Consider the following 14,123-nt stretch of genomic DNA (forward strand, 5'->3'; position numbering starts at 1 on the left):
GAGGCAATAATACAAGAAGTACAAGAGAGAGAGAGAGAGAGAGAGAGAGAGAGAGAGAGAGAGAGAGAGAGAGAGAGAGAGAGAGAGAGAGAGAGAGAGAGAGAGAGAGAGTATTTTTTTAAGATATAGGAGGTGTTGTGCAGTATGCTTCATAAGGAAGGGTCATATCTTTCTGATCCTGTATAATGCAAATCGACATCATTGCACTGTCTCTGCAATGTTATCAGTAGATGTTTCTCAATTTCAAGGAAGGATCCTCGGAAGCCAGAATTTTGAGGATGCTACGTTATCGACATCCGTCGAAGGACTGTTCCAATGTCGAGGATCTTCAGAATTTCAACCAAGGACTGAGTCCTTTTCCGAGAAATATCCCATATACAGAAAAGGATCCATATGTGTAGCCTTCATGCTCTTTGTGCTCTGAAATCACCCACAATCCTATGCGCGGAATGATGAAAGCACACCTTTTCACTGACGCAATGATGTGCACTTGCTAGCCTGTTCCATTTACGTGTTCTCCAAATGCTAAAGAAGAGCCTCGCCTAGCCTCTGAAGGAAGTGACTTGTAAGGAACAGTCCTGCAATGGAAATATCCTTGAAATTGAGAAACAGCTAGTGAAGGACAGTTCGTCATCAAAGACTAAACATTTCTGACAGTTTTGGAAGGAGTCAGGGGCGGACTGGCCATCTGGTAAACCAGGCAGTTTCCCGGTGGGACGACGTACTTTTTGGGCCGATACATCTCATTATATCTTTGTCTGAGCAGCCCAGTTAGCGTCTTTTTTTCTAGACAGACTGGCCCACTGACATATAAGCATCAGCCCATTAGTTATTTTTTTTTAAACGACATTAAGCTGGCCCAATGACTGACCAGCCCAGTCATCGTCCTTTTTTTCCTAGATAGACCGGCCCGTTCACATTTAAGCAGCAGCCCATTGGTAAATTTTATTTTACTGACATTAAGCTGGCTCAATCACCGCTTTGGTCTCTGTGCAAGCAAGAGTGCATCGTCGGTCAGTTCACGTGTCAAAATAGAGAGAGAGAGATGGAGAAAAAACGCAAGGGAGGCGCAGAAAAACTGCGCGACAAAAAGAAACAGGCTCTTCAGGCAGACGCTGCAAAATGTGTTAAAATAACACATAGGTTTTCTGCGGCAGCAGGACATTCAACTCGCATCGCTGGTGATGATGATGATGGTGGCGGTGCGGTGGTGGCACTGGCAGCACAAGCACGCAAAGTGTCCGTGAGGAGAGGGAGAGAGACGAGGGGGAAGTGAGTGTAGTGCCTGGGGTAAGCAGATTTGCTTTCAAAACACAAGTGTAGATAGATACCCCTTGATAAAACTGAGTCAAAACACAAAATTATAGTTATAAAGCCGCAATAAAATAATTGCACTCTTTGCTCTGTGACTACGAGAGTGTATCTGATCCGTAGATTTTTCGTTGATTGTCTGTTTCAAAACGTATCATTTCTCTTCAAGCAAAATCAAACAATCCAGGAGTTCTGCTTACAGAAAAATATATGAAGAGTTTGGTTCCAAAACGCAATAAATCCATTTTAACAAATTTTGGTAAAAACGTGTTTTCTATACCAAGAAAGTGTCAAAATGAAAACCACTATTTTCTGTTACAAACTTTCACATAGCATCTTTAGGTTATAAAAACATAAAAAATTCAAATCCGTAACTTGATTTTCAAAGATTTATTATAAAAACGGATTATTTTTCCACAAAATGCAATAAATCCATGACAAGTTTTTATTCAAAATGCTATAAATCTATTGAATCAATCGCCTATATAAATGTGCATTCATCTTCGCCATGTTATATTCATTTAGTTGAACAGTTGTACACACTGATTAAAAAAATAAACATTAATGTAATTAATCAAAACACTTACTTTGTGATATTAAGAACACTGTCATTGCTGCGGTTATACTTGACGTCTTCGCTTAACGTTTTTCACAGCGATCAGCTGTAAAATTTTTTGGTCCGGCTCGATTTTCGTTGACTTTGAGTAAAATTATGGAAAGTTTTTCATAAGATCCCCTGGGGTCAATGTGTTATCATGACAGAAACTTGATGCTGTCGGTCCGGGCAAACAAGCGATCGTCTCCCAAAGTGCCTCTTGCGTAAATTATTAGATGTTGATGACTTACGTTTCCATCACAGGTTTATCAATGCTATTAAAGTATTATTTAGTTTTTGTTTGTTTGTTGATCATGAAGTACAAAGTAGATGAGGAAAACTAGGACTCCGTGTACTCAGCGCGCCGCCATTGTTTGTTTACATTGCGTGAATGGTGCGCTGTAATCTGTGGAGTGGATTTATGGCATTCTGTAAAAAAGGAGGAGCGGCGTTTATTGCGTTTTGGGAAAAAAGGGAGAAAAGATGACAGAATAACACGGCGGATATTGGATTTTGCGTAAAATTAAGAATTTACTTTTTAATACTGACCTGATATAATACTGGTTCTGGCAGTAACTCATTTTTTTCAAAAATGGCGTTTATTGCGTTTTGGAACCAAACTCTTCATATGTTTATTGTAACAACACACTTGACAGATCATGTTAAAAATCTTTATTACTGTAATCTCACAAGTTTAGTTCAATGAATGTAGTGAATACTTTCCTGTAAGTACTGCAAGTATTAATCAGTTTTCAACATTACTGTAAGCAGCACTTGTATTTTGTAAAAAGTCAGCAATTCAATAGCAAATTTGCCATTTGCATGAAGCTTGTTTTAGGATTCATAAGTGTGGATTATACAGTTTTATTGCATTAATAAATAACACGTTCTAGCAGTGTTTGTTGTGTCAACTCTCACTCTTTTCTACCTGCTATTAATTGGGTTTAGTGCTTTTATGGAATTGGAGTTGCTATTGCTATACATATTTAAAGGCGTGCAAAGATGGGTGGTATTTGTAATTATATACACTGCAAAAAAAGATTTTCAAGAAAAAAATTCTTAGTATTTTTGTCTTGTTTTCAGTAAAAATATCTAAAAATTCTTAAAATAAGATACTTTTTCTTGATGAGCAAAATGACCCAAGAAAAAAAGTAATTTTGTTCATCAAGAAAAAGCATCTAAATGTAAGAATTTTTTGATATTTATACTGAAAACAAGACAAAAATACTAAGAATTTTTTTTCTTGAAAATAATTTTTTGCAGTGTATGTAGTGTGGGCCGGTTTGGGCCAGAATGCCAGGGCCGAATTTTTGTCCCAGTCCAGCCCTGGAAGGAGTAATGGGCCAAGTTGAAGAGTATTTTAACTCAAACTGCAACAAAAGTCGCTATTTATTTACTTGCATCACTGCTGATCTTTTCAAATCATACACAACAAGGTGCTGTTTCTTCTTTGTTTGTGGGTAACTTGCCAAGCTTCTTCTTCTTTGACGGTCACACTGCTACTGTGGTTACACGCGTGGATACTGCCTACCAGCGGCCTGCATGTGTGTTTGCACGTTGACATGGATAACGACGCAAAAGTATAAATGAAAACCGACGCGGAACCTACGCCGTCGTGGTTATGCACAACTATAACAAGCCCTTAAGCAGGCTGTAATGCGTGCTGCCATGGTGGGCTCATCTGGGTGAAATGAGAAGAAGATCTGGGTGTCATCAGCATAGCAGTGGTAGGAGAACCCATGTGTTTGTATGATAGGTCCTAAGGATGTTGTGCAGATGGAGAAAAAAAGTGGACCAAGCAGTGATCCCTGAGGGACCCCAGTGAAAATCTGGTTAGCTGTGGATAGCATGCCCCTCCATGACACCCTAAAGCAGTGGTCACCAATCCTGGTCCTGGAGGGCCGGTGTCTCTGCTGAGTTTAGCTCCAACCCTTATCAAACACACCTGAAGTAGCTAATTAAGTTTGATTAAGGTTGGAGCTAAACTCTGCAGACACACCGGCCCTCCAGGACCAGGATTGGTGACCACTGCCCTAAAGGATCTATTGAAGGTAAAAGATTTGAACCATTGGAGACGAGTACCTGTGATCCCTAGCGAAGATAGGGTGGCTAGTATGATATGATGGTTTACTCTGTCAAAGGCTGCCAACAGGTCTTGCAGAAACAAAACTAATGATTTGGATTCCGCCTTAGCTAGTTGTAATGCTTTTTTGTAATTTTTTTTGTAATTTGGTTGCTGATGGATGATGTTTTGTTAGTCAAAAGGTTAGCAAAGTCATCAGCTGACAATGAGGAAGTGGGCAAAGAGGGGAGAAATTAAAGTTTTGAACAGTTGATTTGTGTTGGGTGAATTACATACCTTTGTGGTAAAGTAGGATGTTATAACTGTAGTGATGTTGGATAAAAATGGCAGAAGTTACTGGTAGTGACAACGTTTGGCAGTGTTGTTAGTTTTGTGCCATTTCCTTTCAGCAGCCCTGATTGTAGTTTGTTGCTCCTGGAGCAGGTGTCAGATAGCCAGGGGCAAAGGGAGTAGCATGAGCTGGTCTGGAGGCCCAAGGGCAAAGAGTATGTAAACATGATATTAGTGCAGAGCATAAGGTGTTAAATGCAGCATCAGCATCTAAAGATGAAAAGAATGCCACCTCAGTGGAGAGGCTCCAAGGGGGAGAGAGCGATGGTTGAATGTATTGGAGGCAGTGTGAGATGTAGTATTGTGCATGTTGAAAGTTATTAAAAAAGTGGTCAGATCGATGAAGAGGTACAACCTTAATGTTGTCCATAGTGCAGTTGCTGGTGTAGACCTGTGTGTGGCAGCAGTGGTGAGCCGAGTTAGGTCGAATAAGGAGGTGAGTGTGAGGAAGTCTGTAGGGTAGGGCTTCTCCAGGTGGATGTTAAAGTGGACCTTAAGTTCAGTAAACTACAACGACATGAAGTTGAGTAGGAGAGTTGGCGTTAACAGCATGGTATTCAAAATAATTATTTGTGCATAGTGAAGTAAGTGGATTGTAATTCCAGCTATTGTTAAAGGCGCAAAAGAGGAAGTTTTTCGCCGACTGAGAATCCAAAAACGGTTACTCAGTTTTCTTTAAATGAGCGCATGCGTAAGAACAGCCTCCCTCCTTCACAGCTCATTTCTAGGGAACGCCTTCCAAAACTCGTGCACGAATTCTGTATTCTACTGTAAAGAATATACTTTTGGTTTACATGTTTATAATTTTGTTGTATGCTAATGTATACAACAGTAATGTTTGGACTAAAAAATATTTTCTGTTTCAGCATTGCATTGGCGTTTCCGGTGTACTTGTCACCCCTCTCAGCAGATTACTTTCATTGTAGAACATTGTATTGAAATGTAGATATAAGCCTATGAAAGACCAAAGAGCTTTAGATTTAGAACAGCAGTGTTTAGATGGTATATCCAAAAAATTATTATTATGAGTGTTGCATTTTGATAGAGATGTGAGCTACTTTGCATTTTGTGTGTGCAGTTTTGAGAGTTGTGTGTAGAGTTTTGAAAAAAGGAGACTTAGTTTTGAAAATGTGTGTAAGCAATTGGTAACAACTGTAATATAGACTACTTTTTTGTTCTTTAGAACATTAATATGAAATATGCTAAAATGTAATTTAAAAATGTATTTAGGTACCACTTGTTATACATTTGAACGATTGTAATACATATTAATACATTGTAATACGAGAAAGTATGTTAAATGCATTTCAGTTCATATTCATGACATCTCAAAATAACACAGATAAGGACACCTATGTTTTTAAGATTAACTAAGTACTAAAGAAGAATTTTTGTTATATTAGAAAATAGGGCACTTTAAAGTTTGTGTGTGTGTGTGTGTGTGTGTGTGTGTGTGTGTGTACCTGGTAATTATCACGTTGTGGGACCAATTGTCCCCACAAAGATAGGAATACAAGTGTTTTTGTGACCTTGTGAGGACATTTTGATGTCCCCATGACGAAACAAGCTTATAAATCAAACAAGATGATGTTTATTGAAAATCTAAGATACAAGAAGGGTTTCTGTGATGGTTGGGGTTAGGGAATGGGGCAGGTAAGGGGAATAGAATATACAGTTTGTATGGTATAGAATGCATTAAGTCTATGGAATGTCCCCACAAAACATGGAAACCAGAATGTGTGTGTGTGTGTGTGTGTGTGTGTGTGTGTGTGTGTGTGTGTGTGTGTGTGTGCACGCGTGTGTGTGTGTGTGTGTGTGTGTGATAACAGTACAATTAGTACCATAGTGTCTTGATGGGGTAGGCCTACTGTATACAGATAATTTATACGTATACAATACTGATATGAATGAAGTATTAATATAAAGTGCTTAATAATTTTTCTTTATGTCAGCAGCAAACTGTGAAACAGACCATGTGGATGTTCAGATAGAGCACATTTATGAGAACCCAGCATTTGAAGATCATCAAATTTCAATCTAGTCCTGACCTTGATTAAGTAAACAATTAATTGTAGATGGAAAATCTTATTAAATGTGTAACTAAAATCCATTTTAAATGATTAAACGATGCAGGAATAGCCAAACATGTCATATTGGATCAAACTGAAAAGAAATAAAGGTTGATCAATGTGTTTGAACAGGCTGTTTGGCATAAGTCGGTAAATAGAGACTCTTAATGGACTTGTTTAAAGGCAACAGATACAATACCTAAATTAGTGAAGTATGAAATTATTACTATGAAATCTTCCAATGTGCTAAGCTGGTCAGGCTTTACAATTTTAAAATAAATTAAGACAACAGGTTTAAAATAAATCGCATGTTATATGAAAATGGTGTAATCTTAAAGAAATGTATCCTACATGTACAGTATATATACAATAGTATAAAGTAAGTTTAAAAGTTAATTAAACAAATATCAGAAGATGATTCATTGTTATTTTTTACTGATTGTACACTTCTGTTAGTTGACTGTTCATTTATAAAATTGTCTTTTAAAATAAAGGCTGATGTGAACTATTATATATACAGTCTACTGCATTCACTTTAAATTCTATGGAGCTGAAATGTCCACAAGGAATGTAAAAAAGATTAATTGTTGGAACATTCTTTTGTGAACTCTTGTTAGGAGCTTGTGGGTTCTGCCATTCATGAGCTTAATATAACACAGAATATGACATCTTTGAAGTGCTACTCAACATAAGTGAAAGCTGGTATGCCGCTTAGTTTGAGTTGATGGCAACAAATGTAACCAATTACACTCTTCACTAAAGAGCGTCTTCGCTAGACTGGATATTTTTTCTTCCATGTATTTTGCCTCCAACTTCTATACAAGTACACACAAAAAGCAAACTTGATAATTTTGTTATTGCATGTACATTATCATGCAAAAGAGCACCTAAAACTTACGAGACAACAAACTGCTTTATGTTAACATAGCTGTATGGAAAAGCTGTATGAAAACATGTTTGTTTAAACTTTCGTTAATTTTCAACTTTTAGAATTTCCAGAATTTTGTGTTACTGTATATATCCAGAAATGTTTTTTTAACAGTCACTGGGGGAAGGCTGTATCTTGAGAGAGATGAAGCATTTTAGATGTTTACTGCTTGCAGTATCATCATCTACGATACACATATCTCGTGGCTTTAATTTAAAGGTGGAATATGTAGAATTCGCCACTAGAGGGCGCCAAAAACAATCAAAACATTTACAATTACCTAGATTAATGACGCTTTGAGGCAGCGTGGAATTATGGGATTTGTAGTCTTTAACTCAACCTCTGATGGCCATCAATCAGACGCGAACGCGAAATCATGTTGACGGATAAGGTAATCAAGTGTTTTAAATGTTGCGTTTGATGGCATCGTTTTATTTCATTATGTAAGGTTTCATGTAATGTTCAAAACTAAATTGTTAGTCATAGATGTTACAGTATTAGTCCAATTCGATGGTGTGTTGACACAGCACAGAATTACGTGTTCAAACTTATAATCTACAATGATTTTTCACATAATGTATTGACAGTACAAATGTTATTGTGAGATTATGATGTAAAATAATGATAGACTGTACAGTACCAAACTCTACTCTGTTAGTTAGTGTCTGAAAATGACCATTTTGACATGACAGTACAATACCTCTTGATGTGCATTATATCGTCCGTGTGAAGACGCACTGATTACAGTCTACACACCAATCTTGTGTTCGATATAATAGTGTAGCAGGGTGACTGAATTCGTTAGTGAGCATTTCATTCACCTGTGCTTAATTTAAGCCCCACCCCTTTCTTGGTTGATATAAGGGATGTGTGTTTGTCATATGGCATGCGTCTTGGTATCGGCCTTGTGACGTCATCCGTGGTTGCCGCAGGCTTGGACTGTAAGCTGGTTTCCTCGTCTGCTGTGTGTTGGCTGCCCACGCCACACAGGTATGAGTAGCCGGTTTTATATAGCAAGAAATTGACCGCGGCTAATTATTTACATTTTGTTTTTGGTGGCATTGATAGCATGTCATTGATAGCATGGTGTTCCTGACTGAGTTGCTTTACTGCAAGATGGTGCGCGACTGCAGAGCGGTTTGCGCGGCGGGATCGTTCTTCGGTATGTACACTTATAGCTTTTTGTGTTAATATTTGTTTCTGTTTTTAATATTATCTTTCTGCTCAGCAGGACTTCCCTGCATAACTGAGAGCCTCTTGGGCTAGTCGCGAGAGCGTACCAATGATGAACTGTGATCATGTATAATTGCGACTGCGTCGCTGTTTTGCCTCGACGTTTATCCCCATAGCAACCGTTGTGACTCTACTGGCTACTGGGTATTGTGTCCACTATTCCTCTGACTGTGCAACTGGTTGGGCGTTTCATCTGGCCCCAGTTTATTCACTTCCACTGGTCTGAAGCACCTCATATGTATGTTTATTTGGTTTAATTTAATGTTAATGTCAATGTGTTTTGTGGTATTGGGTCTTATTTATGTGATGTGGTTAGACCCTTGGATTATTTGACATGTGTTATTATTTTGGATTGTATTTTTGTTTTGTGTGTTTTCAATTTTTGTCTGGTTACAGGAGCTATGGGGTTTCTGGAGGATGCAAGCAACGTCGCCATTTGTGTGGTGTATTCACACTTAGTGCTGTGTGTCTTCTGACATTTTAACCCTTCACGTGTGTGTGTGGGTATTTGTAGTGGATTATTTTGGCGAGTAGGTTTCCAAATTTGGCAGCCGGCCTGGACCTCCAGATACCTCTGCTCTTGAGATTCTTAAAATTGAGAATTGTTGTGTGTCTTGAGTAGCTTCTTCTTGATCATGTTTAAAATGCCAGTCTAAGTTTTAAAGTGAAATTTCCAACTATTTATAGATTATTGACAAATAAAACTCTTCTATTTTTCTATATTTGACTCATGTCCTCTCACCCACCCACTCAGAACGAACCTGTGTGCCCTTAGGGCTATTTCCCTGGGTTTCCAGGGTGGCGTAGTCGATCATATATTGTCATCTGGTAACAGTGTGGTAAATCTTACTCCACTCTAGTACCCACTCGGTGCCGTACTGCTACAATAGCATGCGGTTTTATTTTTTTTTTTTTTTTTTTTTTTTTTTTTTTTTAAGGGTTACGAATCAAAACAACTCACCCGTTGCGTAAAACACAAGCAAGATCAGCATCTCTGTCTAGTTAAATGTTGTCGCGAAGCTCTCTCCATCCAGATAATGCAACACCGATATTGAACCTCATTCTTTCTCTTGTCTTGTACCAAACTCTTCTTGGGTCATTTGGTTTGCCCGTACACTTACGGGAGTTGTCTTTGCTGACACATCCAGCGGCATATGGTAAAGAGTAATCTTAAGAGTCCATAAACAAGCGCGTAGCCCAACAGGCCCTAACGCATACTTCCGCATTTGTCCACGACACTGTCATGTGGTTTTTACGTTAGTGTAGACGGTAACAAAGCGCCAAGTGGATATTAACATCATTTACAGGTGACTGCACTGCCCCATGTCACTGTTTAGAATGGCAATTTTCTCACGATTTACAAGTATTTGAAAACATTAGAGATATTGTTAGTTATCAGCTGGAAAAAATATATAACATTGGCCTAGTGGTTTTTGGATATTTTACCCCAAATATCTTACATATTGCACCTTTAAGGAATATTAAAGAGCCAGTAAGATGACAATTTTAAGCATCCTATCACTGTTTATAAGTCCCGGACAACAGGTTTAAATACATGCAAGGTCAAAAAACACTGTAATTTTCTCAAAATATAAATTTAAAATTACCCCATTTCTCAGAGATCCCCAAACGTTTCGTGTGAAGCCGTTCAACGACTCAAGTCTGCCTAAACCCCACCTTTCAGTAGTCTTCTCTGCTCTTATTGGTCAACTGACACAGTGTCTTTGCACATATCACAAATCAGTCGCACAGACCACAGATCAGTGGCACAGACCAACAATAGTGCAACATGTATTGACCTTGTGCTAACATGATTTACTGAGAAGACATTGTCAACATCAATACACATCATTCATCATTAATCCAGGCAATAACAACGACGATTGAAACTATCATTTTACACTCATTTAAGCATTTATGTAAACTTACCGGGTCATAGCAAAACCGTAAGTGAGCATGCGTTAGCCGTTTGCTAACGTGACTCTCTGACAGTAAATTAAGAGTTTAAACAACAAAATCATTCATCATTAATCCAAGCAATAACAACGACGATCGAAAATAAACATTTTACACTCATTTAAGCATTTATGTAAACTAACCGGGTCATAGCAAAACCCTTAGTGAGCATGAGTTATGTAAACCGCTTGCTATCGTGACTCTAACAGTATATACAGTTTAAACATCCAATCCAAGCAATAAAAATGACTATAGACATTTTACACTCATTTAAGCATTTATGTAAAATAACCGGGTCATAGCAAAACCGAAAGTGCAGCATGCCTTAACCGCTTGCTAACGTGACTCTCTGACAACGACATCATTCATCATTAATCCAAGCAATAAAAATGATGATAGACATTTTAACCCTCTGGGGTCTAAGGGGTTTTTAGGGCCCTTGGGAAGTTTTGACATGCACTCACAATTGTGCTTTTTTCAGTTGCTTAAAAACATATTAATGGCAAAAGTCTCATAACACTGTGTTCATCACAAACTGGGCTACAATATCATATAATCAACATGTATGTACATGTTTGTATTTTTGAGAGAAAAATGTTTATGCGTGGTTTTTGAAAAAGCACAATTTTTAAGTCACTGATATAACTCCACAAAACTCATTCTAAACATGTTTTCCCAAGACTTTCCAAACTGGATCTAGTAGTCTAGAGTTTTTTCTTCAAAATGATGTGAAAATCATATGGCCTACTCAATCACATAAAGCAAGATATTGATTTACAATTTCTAAGACACTTTTGCTTGGGAAAGGCTGTATGCATGGAGGCGGGAAAGCTCCTGAATAATCAGTGATTGACAGCTGAGAGACAAAAGAGTTGAATAATGAGCCACTAATGAGCCTTGTGTGGATGTTCAACACGAATAACTTTCTCTGTAGTAAAACCATGATAAGGTTTACTTTTCAATATAATGTAAATACACACACACACACACACACATTATATATATTTATATATATTTCTATTGAAATATTTTCTATTAATTTCACAAGTATAAGTTACCTTTAAAAAACCATAGTAGCTTAATCATGGTAAAGATACTGTTTGGCCATCTTAACATGAACACACTTCAACCCAGGGTTAGTGTTTGGTTGGCCAGCGAGAGGTTTACTTTTGTGCAGTAAAAAGCTCAAAAGAACAACTGCCTATCGTTGTCTGGACTCTTATTTGTGTATTTGTAATCATTATAGTAGAAACACAACAAGGGACACGCGTGGTAAACGTATCAATGTTTGTTTACAACCGCCGCCATTACCTCACGTGTTGATCATGAAAGCAGTGAATGTGTGCCCACGCGAGTGATCCTGTGTTTAATAAACTTGCTGTGCGGAGATATGCGCTTAGACGCAACTAACGCCACCGTCGACCCCAGAGTGTTAAACTCATTTAAGCAAGTGTGTAGCTATAATCATACTTACAGGTTGTTGTTAGGAGATGCATGTTGTTCCAAATAAAGTGAGTATTGAACCATCTTTCATTGCCAAACGTCTACATACTTCCATTAAAAATAAATTTTGTAAGAATTTTGATTGATCCTGACCAAAAGGTCAGCCCTTCCTGGGAACACAGCATGGATGCCCGAGAGTGCAGTGTGTGTGCCCTGTAGGTGCCGGAGGCAGCAAGGACATCAAAAGAGAACTTTTTGCAACATAACAAGTTTCCTCCAGGACTCACAGCAGGGGACCAAGACCCCCAAAACACCCCTCTCGGGAACCAGAACTTTATCTCGAATACAGGAGACTCCCTGGAGAGTTACACTTGATTTTCAAACACCACATCTCCATACAACAACAGGATTCAATGTTAATCTGTGACAATAAGTAAACTTAACCTAATGTTGGGAGACAACTCCTACCTTAGAGATGTATGTTGACCAATCACCCACTGTATATATATTAGGCAACACCCCTGAATTTTACAACAACCAATCAAAACCAAACTCCTATATGCTTAGTCTCTCTGGATATTTAAGGGAATGATGGTCAGGGGGTCTTTCTGTTCATGGAAATTCACCCCATCTTTGATACAGCATCATGTATTTTATTTTACTTTGAGAAATCTGTAACCAGATATTCATCATTTGCCAGGTATGCATTATTCTCAATTGTTTCCTCGTATTTGAATTGGAATGTAAATTGGCTTCTGAATTATGTTTTCCCTACCTGGTTAATAAATTGTTTGATTTTATTCTCTGTTGCTCGGTAAATGTTGACATTGCAAGTAATATAGTTGTATCCGTAGTTACCGTAAGGACTGAAATCAGGCTAGGATCGGCCCAATCCCGGTTAGATAGTGAATAATACATCAGCTGAGGATTTGAGAGATACGACTAGCAATTGGTGTTAGTTTAAGTGTACTTAGAAGCGTGGAGGCTGTGTTTCCGTTTAAAGTAACATTTCTGATTACTCTAAATAGGGTCAGCCTCAACCTCTGTTTATTTCAATATTATACTATTCATTAACTTTGACTAGAAATAATTATTGTAATAATTAAGTGTCACCTCTAAGGGGACTAAATAAAATATGTTTAAAGTTGAGCACGCAGAGAGCGGCCACTTAAGCGTATAGTCCAACCTCTGGCAGCGACCAACACTGATTCGCTTATGATCGTTGACCAGTATTTTAATTATGAGGCCCGTACTAGGATCATGTGCGACTGTGAGAACCGAATGAACGAGTGTAATACCAGAGCTTTATCAGAATAAATAAACAAACATCCATCTAAATTCTGTAAGTTTTAAAAGTAATAATCAAACCGATTTGTAATATAATATAAACTAAATCTTTGTCTTTGGAGTCAGATTAGAGATAAATATACCTAAATTACATAACGCCAAAACGTCATCTGCAAAGCGCCGGAAAAGACCGAACGCGCTATCAATCCTTCGCCATGCCGTTGGTTCCACCATTGGGCCAACGTATGGATGGGGACATAATTTTCACCCCCTTACAATTTTAACCACTGATTCTTCACAGCCAAACACGTTTAGTATATCCCTCCTCGAAAAAGTCTCCTTTGGTAGTGAAAACAACACAAACTGAAAACACAGCGTGAGCTGATGTTTACACACACTACCTAGCTGTGGGCTGGTCATAGTTTTCGTTTCTCCCGTGGGCAAGGCTGTAGGCGGAGATTAGTATCTCGTGTGACGTGGATGCGTTCGTGTGACGTGGATAAAGACAGGCAGGAGATTCAATTCATATAACGACTCGTTTCAGCGATTCAGAGTCGACTCCCTGCTTTAGAAGCCAATAACTTTATTAATCGTGCACTTTTTGGTTCAACTACTTTACACGTTGTTTACATTGATGGACAGCTACATGACACACTGCAATACAGGTCAGTTTCGATTTTGGATCTGTGTGGCTCTTTAAAGATGTTTAGGCTATTTTTTAACTATTCCAAAGTCATGAAAACTATATGTTGTGAGAAATGTTAAATGGGTTACCTGAATGCATTGCTCAAACATCAAGTTACTGACACCTCCTTTATTATTGATTTCTAAGACTAATTATTCCTGAGTCTGCTGAATTTGGAAGCCAGGTGAGGGACAACTATTTAT

At 38.2% G+C, this 14,123-nt stretch overlaps 1 protein-coding gene across 1 annotated transcript in view; it reads left to right on the plus strand.

Moving 5' to 3' along the window:
* Positions 1 to 6,795, plus strand: part of rnf128b (ring finger protein 128b) — a 42,751-nt gene extending 35,956 nt beyond the window's left edge. The window contains exon 7 of the mRNA XM_065253809.2: positions 6,275 to 6,795. Coding sequence (XP_065109881.2) covers positions 6,275 to 6,360 — 86 coding nt within the window. The 3' untranslated portion in view covers positions 6,361 to 6,795. The remainder of the gene's footprint in view (positions 1 to 6,274) is intronic.
* The last annotated feature ends 7,328 nt before the right edge of the window (positions 6,796 to 14,123 follow it).

The sequence above is a fragment of the Paramisgurnus dabryanus genome, chromosome 16, assembly GCF_030506205.2.
Source record: "Paramisgurnus dabryanus chromosome 16, PD_genome_1.1, whole genome shotgun sequence".
Lineage (NCBI taxonomy): Eukaryota > Metazoa > Chordata > Actinopteri > Cypriniformes > Cobitidae > Paramisgurnus > Paramisgurnus dabryanus.